At 39.8% G+C, this 19,786-nt stretch overlaps 1 protein-coding gene across 1 annotated transcript in view; it reads left to right on the top strand.

Annotated features, from left to right (window-relative positions):
- Positions 1-19,786, top strand: part of VPS13B (vacuolar protein sorting 13 homolog B) — a 1,100,792-nt gene that overhangs the window by 1,035,848 nt on the left and 45,158 nt on the right. Inside the window, 7 exon segments of the mRNA XM_036759288.1 lie at positions 574-744; positions 1,121-1,322; positions 3,202-3,390; positions 5,461-5,610; positions 8,870-9,153; positions 13,773-13,900; positions 14,117-14,316. Coding sequence (XP_036615183.1) covers positions 574-744; positions 1,121-1,322; positions 3,202-3,390; positions 5,461-5,610; positions 8,870-9,153; positions 13,773-13,900; positions 14,117-14,316 — 1,324 coding nt within the window.

Genomic DNA, 19,786 nt, shown 5'->3' with positions numbered 1-19,786 from the left:
ATGCTGTCTTAAAAGTTCTCTGGCCAGTCTCCCCTGATTACTCTTCCATCTTTCACATGAAAATCCAGCCAAACAAATCATTTTCTCATAGAAACAGAGTAGACAGGTAGTTTGGATTAAGTGAAATTCACGACTAAACCAGAATTCTCTAGTGGACGAACAGGGAATGGGGCAGAGGAGGAGGAAAATAACCCAAGCGACCAGATAATACACAACCAGCATCATCAGTCCCAGAGCCAAGCAAGAATTAGCAGAGCAGATGAGAAAGAGCACCGAGCTTGGTGGCAGAAGATATAAGTTCAAGTCCCACTTTACCACTTTCTAGCTGTGAGCCAGAGCCAGACATTTCCCTTCCTCATTCCTCATCTGTAAAATGGGGACAGTAATCCTCATACTTCCCACCTTTGGGTTTTGAGAATTAAGTGTGCAGTTACTCTGTAACCCCAATACTTTCTACTAAGTTGTCACCATTATTTTTATTCTTAAGTAAATTTGCAATCATAATATCTTGATTAACTATCAAATTTTAGAGGAATCATATACTTATTCTTACTTTCTCTTTCCATTTCACAGAGAAGAGGAGGATCCTTCAGACTGTGCTGTCCCTATCTCAACAGCACTCATCAAACAAATAGCTACTAAGACTCATCCTGAAGGCCCAGTGAATCAGATTCTCGCAGAGTTCTATGGCCCACAGAACTCTCCCCTGCCTGTGTGGCCCTATAATAAGAAGGATGCTGACAGGTAATGTTCTCCAGCCGTCTCTCATCACAAATAGTACATCACCACTTAGGAGAGAGTTGACATTTTGTTTATTTACAAAGTTTATTGTTATAGTAAAGGTAAATACAAGTCTTTTTCATTCGTTCATCAGATTTGGAGATTTCATTCTTCTTATGAGTAAGTTTTTGGATGCTTAACTGAAAGCCTAGATTATCTGCAAATGACAAAGCTCATAATATGCAACAGTTATTGTTTCCTTCTGTCGGCAAGTTTGGGGTAGGAGTATTTGGTGTGAAGAGGTATTAAACAAAAATGTTCTGTGTCTGAAATCATTAATCCTATTTTAGTAATACTGAACTTATTCCCTTCTATCTCTTGGTTGTGGCATTTGGAGCAGTAACGAACAACTAAGTCAGTGGGACAGCCCAATGCGGGTGAAGCTGTCTGTCTGGAAGCCGTATGTGAAGACACTGCTGATAGAACTTCTGCCCTGGGCCTTGCTGATCAATCAGTCTAAGTGGGACCTGTGGCTTTTTGAAGGAGAGAAGATCATTCTCCAGGTTCCAGCTGGCAAAATTATAATCCCTCCCAATTTTCAGGTACCCACTCTTTTCAAGCTAAAATAAATTGTTTTCTCTCAACAGCCAGCATTTATTGTGCTATGTTGCCCAAATTCTTGCCCACAGAGATTATTTATGGGATGTAACATTCAGTCTTCTAACATATAGTGATAGAATATGAAATATGTTTTGATACTCAAAGGTGACTGATATCAATAAACTTTCTTCTACATTTGGCACTTGAGCTGATTTCAAAATCTAATTGTCCTTTCCACAGTGTGTACAGTAGTTGGTGAGCATAAACAACAGGCCTACTTAGAATGTTTGTCACGTGCTCTCAAAAAACCTAACAGGTGTTAACTACCACTGTCCCTCCTATTCCCTTCTTCTCTGCTCCCATCTCCAAAACACATACTCCTAGGGGACTTCTTTTCTTCCTTAAGACCATCTTTGCTCAGGCCAGAAGTATGTGGGTTTCTCATGGTCCAATCTGACTACTGATTGGCATAGGAACTTTGACCTGCACAACTGGGCCTTTTCTTAAGCCTCCAGGGGGCCCCCTTTCCCATACCCCAAGGCTTACCCTGTTGGTTTCAAACATAATGCAGACATTTTCAATCAGCAAAGCCTACTGTGGCTTGCAACTACCAAGCTCAAAGAGATCTACCCTGTACCTTGTCAGTAGCCAGAATTAGAGGCACGTGCCACCACAATTAGTGCTAGCAGACTTCTTGATGGGTGAAGAATTGGAGTTGGGGTTCTGGATAAAAGTCTGCCAAAATCTTCTTTGCTAAGTCTACTGCATAGTCTTATACCTGCTTGTGATTTTATGTTTTGCTAATGATGGCTACAGAGAATTATTTGGTACTTAGGCTTATGAATTTAGAGCTTCCAGGGGCCTTAAAGATCATATAATGTGGCATCTAGATGATATAGTGGGTAGGGTTCAGAATTTGGAATCAGAAAAACCTAATTTTGGATCTTGCTTCAGATACTGTGTAACCCTGGACAAGTCACTAGCCTCTCTCAACCTTAGTTTCCTCACCTGTAAAGTGGTTGTAATAACCTACCTCACAGGGTTGTTGTGAGGATAATTATGTAAAGTGTTTTTCAAAATTTAAAGCATTATATATATTTTAGCTATTATTATTCCAACCCCCTCATTTTACAGATGAGGAAATTGAGACTGGAAGAAGTTGAGTGACTTGCTTAAAGTGACATAGGAGGTATTATGTTGGTGGCCTATTAGGAATTCAAAGACACGATAATGTTTCTAGCTGTGCAGGACAATAGAGTGAAAAGAATGCTCAAATCTTGTGGCTCATGGGTCAGGAAGAACTTCAGAGCCACCATCTCACCCTGCAATACAGAAACATTTTTAGGTAATCGAATTTTTATCTTTCTATATGCTGTCAAATGATGGTACCTCTTAAAAGTGGGCCTATGTGGCATATATAAATAAAGAATGTTCCTCGGTAAAATGAGATTAGAATCCAAGTTTTTAAACCTTTTGGAGTTAACAGGATTGTTTTTTTCATAACTGAATGCCACTGTGACTCATAAACAGCTTTAATCACAAAAATATAAAAGTCTGAATTTCCCGAAAAGCATAACTCAGTTAATCAGCTATCCAAGCATTTATTAAGCACTTCCTTTCTTCCTGACACCAGGTGGTGAAGCAGTCCTTGCCTTCAAGGGGTATATGAGAAGTAAATATAAGATAAATACAAAGTGATTTAGTGGTAAGGAAAGGCAAAGAATTGGTAAAGGAGGGAATAGGGAGGGGATGGCTGACAAATACAGGCAGGGACTGCTGCATTGATAGACAGACATTATGCAATCTAAGCAATTCCTATGCATTATCATCAGTCAAGGTAGAAAAAAAAAATCCTTTCTAATTGAATCATTAATTTTCCAGGAAGCCTTTCAAATTGGAATATATTGGGCGAATACAAACACTGTGCATAAGTCAGTGGCAATTAAATTGGTCCACAACCTGACATCTCCCAAATGGAAAGATGGCAGCAATGGAGAAGTTGTGGTATTGGATGAAGAAGGGTTTGTGGGTGCTGAAATCAGACTCGGTGCTTTCCCAGGACATCAGAAGGTAGGATCAGAGACTGTGACTACAGGGAAAATGTCTAACTATACACACACACACACACACACACGCGCGCGCGCATGCACGCGTCTATACATATGTGCTTACACATCTATGTATGCACATACATATATACATATATCAATACATACTCATATCTGTATATAATTTAATATTAGTTAACTCTTCTTTGCTCTAATTTGTCTTAAAGCATTAATTTAGAACAAGGAAACACTGGATTCTTAGATTCATAGAGCTCTGGTTTGTAGTTTTCTTTTCCTGACCAATAAGTAATAAAAACTAGATCACATAATTTGTTCAGGAGCTGTTCTGTTTCAAAACACTCGGCAGTCACTTGATTTGGAGGATGAGGAAAAAAAATGGAAGGAGGAGGAAGGACGTATTCCAAAATCTCCACATACTCTATTTGACCTCTTCTCTTTAGGGCAGGAAGTAGAATTATTCTCCTTACAAGCATTAAGAAAGAACCATAGGCAATCCTTGAACTGCATGTAGACTCTGTTCCTAAGAAAATCAATATAAGTTTAATCTGATTTTCCCTAGAAACAATATTTGATGGGGAATTTTGGCCTGACAATCAGTCTGATGCCCAACTTTTTAACGAAGGTACCCCAATCAAATGGGAAAAAACTGATTACTCTAAATTGGCAGCAAATTACCAGCAATGCTTTGCACCCAAAAGCGCTGTACCCAATCAATTGCCAATTCTTGTTGTCATCCACCTCTCTCTGCTCATACACCCCACAACATCTCTAGTCCTGGTCTTCATCGCCTCTCTCTGCATCACGTTCATCTTCCTCACAGCTGCCATATTCTTCAAATATGCATCAACACATGTTGGAAACTAAACTTCCACCTGGTGGAATAAGTTTCACTGGTGTTCCATTGACCTTAGCATAAAATATAAACTGCTGCATTTGGTATTTAACACCCTTCACAAGCTGGTTCCAGTCTTTCTTTTCAGACTGATTAAATATCATAGCCCCTCACTTACTCTGTGCTTCAGCCATTTGAGGTGAGGTTTTAAGGAAGCTATGGCTTCTGTAAGGTAGAGGTGAAGGAGGAGTGCATCCCAGGCAGGGAGATGGGATGTCTAGAAGGTACACATAGACAGGCTGGGAAGAGGAGTGCTTGAAGAGGAAAGCCATGCAGTGAGCCTGCTAAGGTGGGCTGGAGCCACATGGTGAAGAGCTCTGAAAGCCAGATGAGAAAACAGGGATTTTCTTTCATATACACCCCACCTCCAAAAGCTCCACCTTTTTTTAAAAGTACATTAAAAAGAAGAAAGTATATAGAATTAGTGGAAAAATAAGACAGATTTGTCCTACTCTAACCTTACAATAATGCTTATTCTCCTTGCTGGTAACAATCCTTGCCAATTGATAAAGTTTTCCATTCCTAAGTGGAATGGAAAAGATAGACGTCATTATGATGCTTTAAAAGGCTGATATTTAATATTACTTAGATGCAGCTAATCTCAGGAGGGGACAGGGAGTGGGCCTTTAGAAATTCCACCAAGAAATTCTCTTCAGGGCAGCAGCATTCATTAGCTTTCTGGAAAAGGCATGGGGAAAGAGGTTTTGGGGGTTTTTTCCCCCTAAAGCTTGACTTAAGACTCTTAAGTTATCTGGGTCAGTTTTTTTGGACTTTAATAGAGATAGCAGGTAACAGAAGACACATGATAAAAGTTTTCTTATCTTGGGAGTGACTGGATTCTTGATAATCTGTGTGGAATCACACTGGATTGGCAGCCAGTTGAAGAATAAAAGTTCTCTGGGTTTAGGAAATCTATTCACATCCACCTATTTGAAAGTCCTTAAGAAATGAACTCTTGTGCAAGGTAGTTTCCGTAATAACTTAAAGACAAATCTATATAAGTCACTCAATGGGACCAAGGTCTGTAAACCCACCTGAGCTCAAAGGTTGACTGGAGTAGTGAGTGTGTGCAGTAATCATGATCCATCGTGTTCAATCAGAATCTGTGCTAAAGAAAAGGATATTTTTAGTTATTATATCATGATAAAAGCTACTCTTTTTCTTTCATTTCTCTCACAGCTGTGCCAGTTCTGCATTTCTTCAATGGTTCGGCAAGGTATACAAATTCTACAGATTGAAGATGAGGCCATAATCACCAATGACACTCCGTACCAAATATTTTGTAAGCCACAGTTAACTGTTCCAAGTCCCTGTTACAGAGAGGAGGAGGTAAGGGATTCCAGGAATGGTTTTAAGGTTAACGTCTGCCATTGGGAAAAATTAACATTCAGACATAGGACTCAATTAGTCTCTAAAAAAAACTAGAAGGAAAATCCCCTCAAATTAAAAATAGGTGAAAATAAATCCATTGCTTTTTCTTTAATTACAAACACTGACAGAAGTCATGGCCAGTGCTTCTGAGGTAATTAGCTCCCATCAGAATCCTCACAAAGCAGCAGATTCTGACACAATGCAGGCTTAGCTCTGTCTGATGTACATCTGTTCAGAGGCTGCAGAACAGTCCTTTAATATGCTTGCTGTAATCCATAATAGCTGTGGAAGCAGTTCTGAGAGTCTGCTCAAGGTTCTCATGGAGAAGTACATCTGCCTCACAGGCTGAAATGTTTGAGGTAGCAGTTTGGAGACAGCTCCAGTACCTGAACAAAAGCCATGGGTCTGGAAACATTGACACTGTGTGCAGTTGAAAAGGTTAGCCATGAAAATGCATCAACTCATTTATGTTAGAGTCCTGGTGACAGAACAGTGTATGCAGGAAATAAACATACAGAAGGCAGAGTCCAGGAATGCTCAGAAGGATTGTGAGGGAACCATTTTTACAATTAATAGGAGCGATTAAGTTTGGAGATATTAAGGTAAGATTTGAATGAGGCTTACAAGCAAGATACAAACTAAGCTATATGTTATTGAAACCATTGTAGAGCACATTTTCTTTTATGAAAATCCTCTTTTTTTCAGAAGTTAAACGTTCAGGTCTCAGCTTGTAGAATTTGAGTATTAAATTGCAAGCACATTCAGAAGATTCATTTATTCAGCAACCATTTCTTCAGTGTCTAATGTGGGTGATGTGTGTTGTCTGGCAGATAGAAAGATAAATAAGACCTCAGCAAATTTATAGTTCACCTTGTCACTTACTATCTTTCATTATCTTAGGCCCTTGGAGTTGGCATTAAAGCAAGCACAAAGAGTGAATATTTTAAACATTCATTTTGATTTTAAATATTGACATGAAATTCATGAAAATTTCATAATAATATGATTTAATCTTGCTTCTTTGAAATGCTACAAAAAGATGCTGGAATGTCCTAAAAGAAGTGTCCCAACTAGTTGTGCTTCTAAGGACATGAGAAAGTAATAGTGTCACCTTTGTGGGGATCAAAGGAGTGGTGAAAAGAAAGTTGTGGGATCCTGTCATTTCTCCCCAATTCGTAATCCAGAGTCTCCTTGGAGATCTGATGGTCAGATATTTCCCTACAGCAGAGAACCTTTGCTTCACTTCTACCTTGGGTTCTTTCCTAGAGTTGGGCAGAGTTCTCATGCTCCTCTGTGATTGATCCTGTGAATAATTGCCTCATAGGAATCCCTAATAAAGTATCTCTGTTTAACACGAAGCACTTTTACTTATCTTAGATGCTATATTTACTTCTCATAACAGTACTGTGAGGTGAATCCGGTGAGTATTATTAAACCCATTTTACAGACCAGGAAATTAATACACAGCCAGTAAATGACAGAACCAGAACTGAAATCCAAGTCTTCCCCGCCTTGATTCTTCCATGATAACTCTTTCTGCTCTATCAACTGGCTTTGGACACTGAGGATTTCCATCTAAAAATTAATATAAAAGTCCCTCCTTTTACCCTGGGCCCTTGCCCTCAAGGCAAAATTGTGAAGCAGGGAAAGTTTGTCTTTTCTCTATCAGCAAGCATTTATTAAGTGAATACTCTGCTTCAGGCACTTTTACATTTTTCCTACCCATTTTTCCCTCAAGTAGACTAGGAGTGTCAAACTCAAATAGAAATCGATCCCTGCCAGACACACATAGGATTAGAAAAACACAAATTAACATTATATTTGTTGTATTATATTTTGGAGGGGTGGGCAGCTAGGTGATGCAGTGGATAGAGCACCAGCCCTGGAGTCAGGAGAACCTGAGTTCAAATTTGACCTCAGACACTTACTAGTTGTGTGACCCTGGGCAAATCACTTAACCCTGCTTGCCTCAGTTTCCTCATCTGTAAAATGAGCTGGAGAAGGAAAAGGCAAACCATTCCAGTATCTTTGCCGAGAAAACTCCAAATGGGGTCATAGAGAGTCGGACACAACTAAAACAACTCAAGAACAATTATATATATTTTTTTCATTTGAACATTCCCGGTTATATTTTGATTTAGTTCCCGGCCTGGGGTTTTGTGAATGCACCCAAGGGCTGAGAGATTGATACCTCTGATGTAGATTCCTCAAGTTATCTACCAAATTTATTCACACAAGGACATAACTGACATATTATATGCTTGTCCTTTACAAAAGGACTTATCTCACCTGTATCAGCCAGTGCTTAACTCCAAGAAGGATTGTATGATGGTGGAATACCACTTATTGGAGCAGTTGTATAAGGGTAATGATTCTAGGCAGGGGGACCATCCCAGGGCCCTTCATACATGTCAGAAAAAATTCCCTTCCAATCAGAGCTGTCCCAGAATAGAATGGGCCACTGTGAGAGGTGGGGAATTCCCCCTCTTTGAAGGTCTTCAAGCAGAAGTCAATCAATCGCTTGTCCAGTATGTTTCAGTAGGCATTCCTTTCACAACCGGCTTGGACAACAAGGTCCCTTACAATTCTCAAACAAAAGCAAACTAGGTGTGAGACCATGCCTACCTTGCATGGGAGGATGACTCTAACTTCATCTCATATGTGTTCCTTCCATTCCCCTCTTACTCAGTACAGATCATGTTGAGACGCCTGTTGTGCTCCACCAGAAGAGGGCAAAGGGATCCTACAGTCTACTCTGTAAGGCTTTGTTGCCATATATCCACCATATTTTAATATCATCATCATCATCATTGCTAAAATAGATAATGATGATATAAACCATTATTAACATAGTACCTTAATATTTAAGATTTTACAAATGAGGAAACTGAGACTTCAAGAAATTAAGTTGTTCATTCATGGTCACATTGTTGCTCTCTTAAGTAGTTATATTTACAAAAAAAATTTTTAAAACATAATTGTCTTCCTCTAGCATAGGTTCTCAAAGTGGGCGACACCACCCACTAGGCCCGTGGCATTTTTTGGAACCCATGCAAATTTCAAAAAAAAAAAAAAAAAAAAAGTGAAAGAGTTAAAGAAAGTAGATTTCCAGGGGGGTGCTGAGTAATTTTTTTTTGAAGAGGGCAGTAAGCCAAATAAGTTTGGGAACCTTTGGTTACTGAGTAATCCTCCTCTGTACCATCTTCTTTCATTGCAGTGTTTGCCTGTTCCAGACAGTGCAACTTTTAGCATTAGCCCAGGGAAACATCAGCCTACTATGGAATCCAGTTCCCTTCCTTGCTGGGACTTGATGCCTGACATTGGTCCATCAACACTGGAAATGTCCCTTCTGCAGAAGCAAATTTTGCTGAGTTTTTGTCCTGCTGTGGGTGCTGATGGTGCACAGTACTGGAGCCTGCCAGCTGTGGTTAGACCAGAGTTCCCCAGACAGAGTGTGGCAGTGCCTGTTGGGAACTGCAGTGAAAATGGATTCTCTACCAGGTATTTTAAGTCACTGTGAATGACCTTGTTCTTTTCTTTGCTTGTCAGTGCAGCGGTTCATCAAGATAGAAACCAGAAAAATAGAGAAGTGAAGAGTTACACGTGCTCACCATGTGTTAAGTTTCAATTTAGGGTAGTTTTTTTTTTTAGTGGTTGTGTGTGTGTGTGTGTGTGTGTGTGTGTGTGTGTGTGACTATTGTTTGAAGTCTTAGACACTTTTGTAACTGGTCAAATGTTATGATCACATACAAATTGAGCAAGTTTGTTATTGTCAGACTGAGCTGACTGTAGCAACAGTGCCAGTCCTCCTGCCATTTAATGTCAGCACACAAAGAAGAACTGCTTAGTTTCCACAAGACATTGACACTCAGGGTCAGAATGATAAGAAAGGACAATTGGGAAACGTTTCCTTGAATTCACATTTTTCTTCAAAATGAAGATTTTCTTCAGAAGCCATTAAAAGAGACACAAGAACATGCTAACTACCATGTGCAAAAGATACCACTCTGTGGTTTTCACTGCATGCAAGTTACTGTAATTACTGATGACCGTTTATGTAAATAGACATAGGATCAAACTAGGGACATGGGATGGTTAGTTCTTACTGGACTTTTCTATTTTGTGGTTGTTTTTAAATGCACTGAATCCTTTCTGCAGCTGTCAGGGATAACTTATGTACGGTATATGTAACAACTACAAAAGAAAGCATATTGTGACCTTATGAGAGAAGCACCTTATTCTTATAATTCTGAATTTATAGGCTTGACTTTATTTGGGATTTTAGCCTTCTCAACTTTTTGATGTATACAGATGTTCTGTGGTAGTTTTTTAAAAAGACAATAGTCCAGACTGTTTTACCCATGTTAGCCAAAATCATGTTCCCCAGCTCCTTATTCCCCCTCCCACCAGATTCACTGAAATTGTTCGTATCCTGCCTTCCCCTGCACCCTCTCACAAGCATTTCTAATCTACCACTGTGGAGAAGTGGCCACTCCCCAACTGGGTTAGAGATACTTGTGGATACTTTGGTGAAGCATCTTGGAAAATGATGTGAACTTGAATATTCTAAAACATATTAAAAATGATGAAAGAATTTAAAACGAAATGTGATTTTAAAATTAAAATAGGCTTTGCAACCTGTCAGTATAGTCCTACGATGCAACTTTCCAAGTAAGATGCGTAGTTAGCTTTTTCTTGGATTGTAAGAGCCCTGTCCTGGTCCCAGCCCTAGCTTCTTTGGCCAAAGGAGGGGGAATTCTCTAAACTTGGCTTTTCCAGCCCATTTGAAATTAGGCCAGGGAAATAACATTGGGGTTGATCCAAGCACTGTACTCTGAAAGTGAATTAGCTCTCCTACTACAATCCAGATTGATTCAACACCATTTGGTAGTATCAGTAATGTGTTTTCCCCAAATTCTAAATTGGCAGTTTACCTTGGCATTCTATCACAGAATCACAAAGTTGGAAGAGACCTCAGAGAATATTCAGCCCAACCAACACCTGAACAAGAATCCCTGTGAAATGTTCCTACCAAATGGGCATCCAACTTTGATTTGAAGAGCTTCAGGGAGGGGGAAGCCATTTCATTCTGAAGCATACCATCTCCCTATTGGTTACCACTAACTCTAAGCCTTCAATCAAACTGCCTCTTGATAATTTCTAATCATTACTTCTAGTTCCACCCTCTGGGGCAAGGGAGGCTGAGTCTAGCCCTTCTTCTATGTTAAGCCCTTCAAATACTTGAAAGTAACCATTGTGGCCAACCTGCATCTTCTCTCATCCAGGCTGAGCATCCGCAGTTCCTTCAGCTGATCCTCAGCAAGATTTCAAGGCCCTTTACTATCCCAATCAAATACAGTCTTTAAGAGGAATAGAAAGGGTTTACACTTGTTCATTAACTCCCTTGGACTAAAGAGATAAGGATTTTCTAGTGAACTTGCAACTTAATTGACATAGTATAAATTAAAGTGAAGATTTTGCAATTGTCTGGTTTGTTTGATAGTTGTAAACAGCCAATTCAAGTAATTCAGATCATGTGTGTTTTTTTAATGGAGGGTGGGGTGGGGCTGCAGTGCAGGAAACACTTAAAATACTCACTTTCAGAATTTATAAATATAAATTTGTTAACTTTTCCCTACACATTAGTGGGTGGTCTAATCACTCAGCAATTATTTAACTACAAATAGCAAAAGTAACTATATTCTTGTTGATTGATAGAAAATTGCTGTGGAAGAAGATCGGGAAAGGGTAGAATAAGCATTTTTTAAGCACCCACTAAGTGCCAGACACTGTGCTAAGTGCTGGAGACACATATAGCGGCATAAAGGTAGTCATTTCCCCTCAAGGAACTTAAATTCTAAGGCTGCTAGGTGATGTAGTGGATAGAGCGCCTGGTCTGAAGTCAGGAAGGCTCATCTTCCTGAGTTCAAATCCAACCTTAGAACCTTACTAGCTGTGTGACCCTGGGCAAGTCACTTAACTATGTTTGCCTCAGTTTCCTCATCTGTAAAATGAGCTGCAGAAGGAAATGGCAAACCACTCTAGTATCTTTGCCACGAAAACCCCAAATGGGGTCACAGAGTGTTGGACATGACTAAAAGGATTGAACAACAATGGGAAAAGCAAAAGGAGGATAGTGGAGAAAGCAATCTGGAAAATTGGGGTGGGGGCTGGAAATGAATTAAGGAATGGCTGGCCCTGGGGCCCTTCCTTAAAATGGAAGCTCTAAGAGGAAATGACCAATTAGAGTGTTTGAGAGTAAGATGAGGAGAAAGCATCAAGATGAGAAATTCTCCCAGTTGTATTGGAAGGATTGCCAGTCCAAAAAAGGTGTAAATAAGCTCTCAGAAGGGCAGCTTGCAGTAATGGAAAAAATATTGGAGTAAGAAGCCCTGAATGCGAGTATCAGATCTACCATTGACTAACTGTGATTTCAGGGAAGTCTCTCAGTATCTGTGAGCTTGCTTCTTTACCTGTAAGATGGATGGGTACAATAATACTTACCTGCCTATCAGGGTTGTCAAAAGGATTAATATAGAAATCATGAAATCATATATAGAGATAATGAGACTTAGAAACTTTTCAAATCATCAAGTACAAACCCCTCACTTTATAGATGAGGAAACTGAGACCTACAGAGGTGAGCTAATTTGCCCAATCCACAGGTTATATAAACAATAGAACCAGGATTTGAAGCTAGATCTTCTGACTTCAAATTCAGGATTCTTTCCCCAAACTACACACCTGACCAAGAAGTGATAAATACTTTGTAAATTATAAAGCACTCGGCAAATGTGCCTGATGCAAGCCCTCATCATTCCCAATCTCTTGCTGTGGGCCAGGCACTATGCAAAGAAAAGTAAAAACAGACCCTGCCCTCTGGGAGTTCACATTCTGATGGGGGAGACCAACATGTCAACCCAGGTACACATAAGACGTATACATTGTAAATGGGGGGAAGTCTCAGAGAGAAGACTCTAGCAGCAGGAGGAAACTGGAAAAGCCTCATGCAGAAGGCAGGAGTTTGCAGCCAGAATCAACTACCTACTTTCTCAAACCCAGAGCTTAACAGGCCATGCCTTGATTGTACAAATATGCTTGAGCTTCCTTCAATCCTGGAATATACTTTCTCTGTACTGTCTCTTTGTGGATCTTTCTTTCCCTTCCAGGTCCATCCAAGGTGCCACTTCCTCTGTAAAGCCTTCCCTGGTCACTCCTTAGGCACTCCTCAAGTACTTTCTCAGGTCTTTCTTGGCTCCCAAACTGCATTATTTGCATCTGCATTCATGTTGTCTCTCCACCACTGGGACCTCATAGAGTGCTCAGTCTGCCTCATTTTTGTCTTCGTAGCCTCTACACTTAGTGGTGTCATAGTCGAAACTGATGAAAGTTTATTGGAGTTAAATTAAATACAAGGCTTCTATTGTCATCATCATCATCGTTATGTCATAGCCATTGTATTGTTCTCTGAAGAAAAGTCCTGGTGCTAAAATCCCATGATTACCATACAACAACAACAAATATTTATTCTGCACCTGTATGGTGCAGGTGTTTAGATACTAGATTGCTAGGGAAATAAGCAACTAGCAGCTCTGATACACAATGTTTCATTACAAATGCGTTAGGGCCACAAAATGTATTGCTTTGTTATGTTTGGTCACAACCAAGGGGGAGGTACAGAGAAGATATGAGAAGAAATAGAGTGCTTCTCCTTTTTCTGGGATTAAAAAAGGTCATCTATCAATACTATCACTCTTACCTTCCAGAAAAATGACTTTGTCAAATAAATAAGTCTACAGATGGACCCTTTTTTGTGGTGGTGGTGGGGTATATGGTAGGATGGGGTGTTAGTAGCTGTAATTTCATCTAGGGAAGGAATTATCCTGGAGAAAACTCTCTCTACATATGCAGGATCAAACTTTGCTCTTCTACTTCAGAATCTCTTAGAGAGATGCCTGGGACACTGAGAGCTTACATGATTTGCCCATAAGCCAACATGTGTCTGAGGCTGGGCTTGAATCCAGGTATACCTGACTCTTGTTCACTACTTATTATGCCATACCTTGGCATAATACCCCAAACTCCAAATATTCAAAATTAGTTATTCTTTTTTCTTTCAGGGCTATAGCACTGACTCACCAGCAGTATCTTGGAGTCACTTACTTAACCCTCACAGAAGATCCTAGTCCTCGAATCATTCTTCACAACAAATGTCCAGTCACAATGCTTATGAGGGAAAATATAAAAGGTATTTTTTTATATTTTACTATGGACATTAAGTTACACGGCAAGTACATCTTTTGACCCATTTGATAAATAGTTACAAGGGGGTTCTGTAAAGGATTATCAGAAGGGTCCCAGACTACATGATACTTGAAATCTAACATGGCTATGTCTTTCAGTTATAGGGCTACTCAGTTAATCAGTTTAAAAAATATAATGGAAGTGTTTTTGAATCTTTCAGATACTCCAAAGTTTCAAGTCTATTGTAGAAAAATTCCAGCTGAATGTTCAATTCATCATGAGCTGTATCATCAAATCTGTAGCTACCCTGACTGTAGACCCAAAGAGTTACTTCCTAGCCTTCTGCTGAAAGTTGTGCCATTGGGTGATGTAACAACTGAATGGAGTGATTTCATTGACATTAACAACCAGGGAACACAGGTTAGTGTGTCAAATATAATTCTGCTGTGCCAAAGGATTGCCTATCATTGTCTTCATTTACATGTTTTTTCAATATGTTTGTCTGACAGGAATCTCTTTGTCCTTATATGAGAATGGAATATGTGTGTCTGTCTGTAATTCATGAGATTATAATTCCCATACAAAAAATGTGCTTTCAAATTTTTACTATATTACTGCCTGGAAATAGGAATTTGGTAAAGGCAAGTTCTTTGTGGTTCCCATCTATGGAAGTTCATTGCAAGACATACTGAAGGGATGACATTACAAAGTACTTGCACATAAAAGGCACCATAATGGCCGGAGCCTAAAAGATAATATTACATGGAGATGCCTGTTTGTCTTAGAATTCTAGAATAGTAGGGTTAGAACCAGAGTCCCAAAATCTCCATTGGAAGACATCCATTGGAGGCAGACTGTTTCATGCAAGAGTCTACAAATTTTTTGATATGCACCTCTATTGGTTAAAAAAAAAAAACTTGTACCCACCCCCAAAACATTTATATTTCTTCATTTATAAATTACATATATGTACCACTATACTAAAATATTCTATATGCCATAAAATTTACAAAAATAAATTTAAAAGGATAAGATAAAGATAAAATAAAACAATGCTTTTAAATAATTTTCATTTCATTTATTAATAGTATAAAATATTTTTGTTCTCACTAAATTATTAATAATAATATTTTCAGTGAGAATATTATTATACGTACTTTATTATTTTTTAAGTCCTTGACACTTTACAGTAGAACAATTGAAAGGTCTAGTTCTAAATTTAATTTATTTCAGTACTTGGTTTTCATGACTGTCATAGCTAAAAAAGATACTTTACAAGAATATCTAGGTCCAAAAGGAAAAAGTGCATCTTTCCTGCACTTTCTAAATCACATTATTCATTTTAAAATATTAGCCACTGATTTTCAGAGGCTTTGATTAAAATTCAGTTAGCAAATTTCCAACTTTCTTGAGGTAAACAGGTTACAAACTATTTCACTTGTTTTTTTTTTTTTAATAAATGAGTTTAAAACCCACTAAACTCTTCGAAGATTCTTGATAGTTTTGGAAAGTGTTTCCAAGTTTTAAAATATACAGATATGAGAATTTTTGTAGTTGGCACACATTATTTTAAGCAACAAAATTCTGGTTTCTAAATGTCTTGATAATTATGATAGCATCATTCTTTAGCTAATATTTCAAGGTACAATATACACCTAGGCTGGGGTTCATTGTTAATGACAGTGGATGTAAATCCATATTTCAAATAATCTTCTTGATCATTTTTTTAGGCTGAGTTCTAGTTAGATCCAATTAGATCATCATTGTTCTTACCTCCTAATGTGGCAGATGGAGAACCAGAATTAGGGATAAGAGCAACATAAGCTCTACCATTTTCTTGTTTGTGCTCTCTTTACCAATATTATCTTCCATAGTTTCTCTTTAGGAATCCTTTTAAGTCACTTATCCATTTTTTTGAGGGTTATTTTAGTCAAAACTAGATTATACATTCCATGCATCACCTCACCTGGGCATACATAAGCTACCACACTCCATATGAGCAAATGAGTTAAAAGCACTACTATCTACCCTATCAGGATAATCTCCTAAACAGTACGTGATTATATCATTAAGGCAGAATTCGTAACTTCAAAGATAACCATGAATATGCCTGAATGGTCCAGAATCACAGGATATAAGGAATTCTCTAAGTAGAAGGCAGAGGAATTAAAGCATTTATTGAAACTCAAAAAATAGCAGACCCACGGACCAGTGTTCCCAATTCGACATCCTGGCAAGAACCTTCCAAAACCAGTATGCCCATCTCACAATAGTGACCAGGAGGCCACAGAAAAACATTATGGCAGCAAGCCAAGCCATACTGGTGCTTCCCCCCTACCCAATGCCAGGGCCCTCCAGCAAGGAGACCACCCACTGGCCTCAAGCCCCTGCTCAGCACTCTCCTGTCTCCACGAGGGTCAGTCCTGCTTTTTTGTAGTGCCTGCCGCCGTCGCCGCAGCTTCCGCCACAATCTCCAAGTTGTGTTCCAGCTAGCTGACTGCTTCCTCTCTCCTTCAGCTCTTAACTGCTCTCACCAACTGCCTCACCAACTTCCTCTTAGCTCTGCTTCAACTGTTCAGCAAGCTCCTCCCACCACAGGCTTCATGTCATCACGTGGACCAGAACTCAGGCACCTACCATTGGCTCCAGTCCTAGCCACTCTCCTCAGGACCCTGAGAGCCCTGCCCTGAAGCCCACTCAAATGGGCAGGAAAGATCTTCCCATTCACTGATTGCCTTTACAGGGATACATGACAGTATGTGGACTGAGTGAAGGCCAAACGATCAGACGTATTGATGCGTAACCCATACATTAAATATTAATAAAATTCATTTCTTTCATTCTTTAGATAAAAATAAATAGAAATAGAAGTCCCAGTATTTTCTTCCCATGCCCCACATTAGCTACCACTGATCTTGTCCAGCCCATACTTAGAAGAATCCCATCTATGTCATCCCCAGCAAGAGTGCCTCCAGCCATTGCTTGTAGATCTCTAATAAAGGAGACCCACTAACCTCCCAGGGCAGACTCAAATTGGCCTCCCTGATGTTTTTGCCTGTCACTCCTAGTAAATGGAATCCTTGGGTTAGAGCTAGAAGGAACCTGTGAAATCAGAGCATCTAGTCCAGGTCTCTTATTATGTAGATAAGGAACCAGGAAGATAAATGACTTGCCCAAGGTAGCACAGATAAAAAGCAGGAGAAGAATGGTTCAAACCAAAGTGCTCTGACGTCATCTCCAGCTTTCATGCTATTATTTTATACCTCTCTGAAAAGAGCTATTCTGAACCCTCTTGCACATGAGAGCCCTTCACATGCTTGAAGAGAGCCGTCATATCCCCCTGAAGGTCTTTTATTCTTGAGCCCTTCCTAAAATGTGGCAGCCAGAACCAAACCCAACATTCCAAGTGTGGACAGGCCAGAGCAGAGTGCAGTGGTGGGGTCCCTTCCTCATCCTGAGCACTGCACCTCTATGAAGACAACCTAGGATTGCATTTGCTTTTCTGGCTGTCATATCACACTATGGACTTATGTGAATTTTCAGTCCACAAAAATACCTGTAATTTTTTCAGGAAAACTGCTGTCTAGACATACCAATTTGTGAATGTGATTTTTTTCTAACACAAGTGTAAGACTTTATATTCCTTCTGAATCTTATTTAATTAAATTCAATGGAAAATTTAGTGGGATTGTTGGAGTGGCATATGCTCCAATTTCTACTTCTCATATTTAAATTCAGTGAAGATGAAATTCCCCTGTTCTGTCTTCAGAACTAAAGGCCATTGCTTTGAGTGACAAAAGTTGAAGAGATGGTCTCTATCACTGTACTGACTGAGATTTTATGGCATTTTGATTCTACTTTGTCTAGGCTGGCTTTGAATTTCACATGTCTCCCTAGATCAAGGGCCAAAGGAAAGCCCCTCGAAGACAGACTCCCTTCTACACAAGGGCTGCTTCCTTTCATCAGAGGAGCAGCGCTCTTCTCTCTCCAGTGATTTATATACCCTAGTGTATCACAGAAGGGTTGTCTGAGAGAATATGAATAAATTCTTCTCTCAGAATATGAAGGAAACAATGATCTGCTGGGCATATGGCACACAGCTCCTAAAAGATTAATGGGAACATGAGACTTTGTTGGGGTCCAAAGACCACTGTCAGTAAGGGTCCAGGAATGAGCACCTTCTCTCAGCTTTGAAGCATCCCTGACTACAAAGGCTTGAGGAAAGCCAGAGGGAAAAGAAATCCCCAAAACAGGGCTTGACAAACCTGATCCTGATGCTAAAAGAATTCCCTAGACATTTAGAAAGAACATTTCAAAGAATCTCACAAACAGTATCAGTGACTTTTAGGGACCTTTGAGTCTCAAGTATTTTGGTCCTTCTCTGGAGGGGAGATAGGGAAGATTCTCTTAGTATGGGACAGAGAACAAAGCGTACATCTTGGGATCCATCCTTTTGCCTCTTATGTTCTTTCTACCTGTGGCAATGAAGTTTCTAACAATGAGGAAGACCATTAGAACCTTAAGGGTTTTTTTTTAAATGGAAATATTACTGTTCTTCTGGTCCAGACCTTGTGTTGGTAATCAAAATGGGCTCTTAAAACTTAGTTCAACCAAGTGCCCTTGAAGAGTTTGGCTTTTGTTTCCTTTGAGTAATTCAGTGTATTTCATTGAGTCTTACTAGGTGCTAAGTCCCAGGCCCAAACCCCTATTAGGTGTAAAACCTATGTGGGTGTGGATTGGTAACTAAGGTGGGGCCCAAGGTGGGGCTAACTGAGGGGAGGTGCCAACTCCGGAGCCAATCATAGGAGCCTAAGTTCTGGTCATTCAGATGACATTTGATGATGTCTGAAATGCTTTAAGAAGAGAAGACAGAGCCATTTGCGCAGAGACTCCAGGCAACTGTAGCTAAGGGCCCTCCAGCTTGTAACCCAGATGCTGGGACTTTGTTAAACTTTGGTAACTATGTATTGGGATTTGAATCAGACAAGGTCTGTCTGTCGATGTTTGTACTTTGTTTGTATTTTGCTCTGAAGTTCAGGGCACTGGCTTTTTCCCCTGAACTAAGTGAATGATATTTGTATGCTGAATTAAAGTAAGCTTGTCAACCCCTTAACGTTGCTTTCCTTACTAAAGCAGATCAAAAGAGCCTGTGCTTTTGCAGAGTGCTGGTAGTGTTCTTGTTGCTGGGCTTGTGTTGGTCTTTCACCCCCACAACAGCTGCTAGCCAGATTGTTGAAACAGACCTAAATCGGCCAAGTCCTGTGGTTCAATACTCATATAACACTTAACAAAAAAAGTTTACCTCTCAAGTGCCTGCAGAGACTATTCAACAAAGATACAGCTCCCCACATCTCTTCATTTGCTGTGGTGTTGTGCCCAGTCACAAGAGCATGTGGACTCACACAACAGTGGGACGGTCATCAAGCCTGTGGGACACTGACTGCCCATGTGATAGGGCTTGTATGCCTTTGGCAACCAGGAAGTCTCTTCAGCAGTTAGAGCCTTGGTCCTCTGGACCAATTAACTGGAGAATGGTTTCTTCATTGTCTTTTTAAAGAAAAGACCCTTTTTCTTAGCCGCTGTGGAACAGATGATGCTGCTGCCCCAGTTGTATTTATGTGCTTTAGGTTTGAAAGGCTAAGTTGTTGTGGATATCTTCCTCATCAGTGTTAATAACCCGACAACAATTTGAGTGTTGCCATCTTTGAGGAATGCACACTTGAAGAAGAAAATAGAGTGCTATGGAAAATACACTGGCATGGAGTCAGGAGTCCTAGGTTCTAGTCATAGAATCTCAAAATCGAGAGGTAACTCTGAGGCCAAAGAATCCAGCTCTTACCCGAACAAGGATTCCCTCCACAGTATGTTCCACAAGTGGCCATTCCATCTC

Source organism: Trichosurus vulpecula, chromosome 1, assembly GCF_011100635.1.
Source record: "Trichosurus vulpecula isolate mTriVul1 chromosome 1, mTriVul1.pri, whole genome shotgun sequence".
Classification (NCBI taxonomy): Eukaryota; Metazoa; Chordata; class Mammalia; order Diprotodontia; family Phalangeridae; genus Trichosurus; species Trichosurus vulpecula.
Note: the sequence above shows the minus strand (reverse complement) of the source record. Positions and strands in the feature narration are given on the sequence as shown.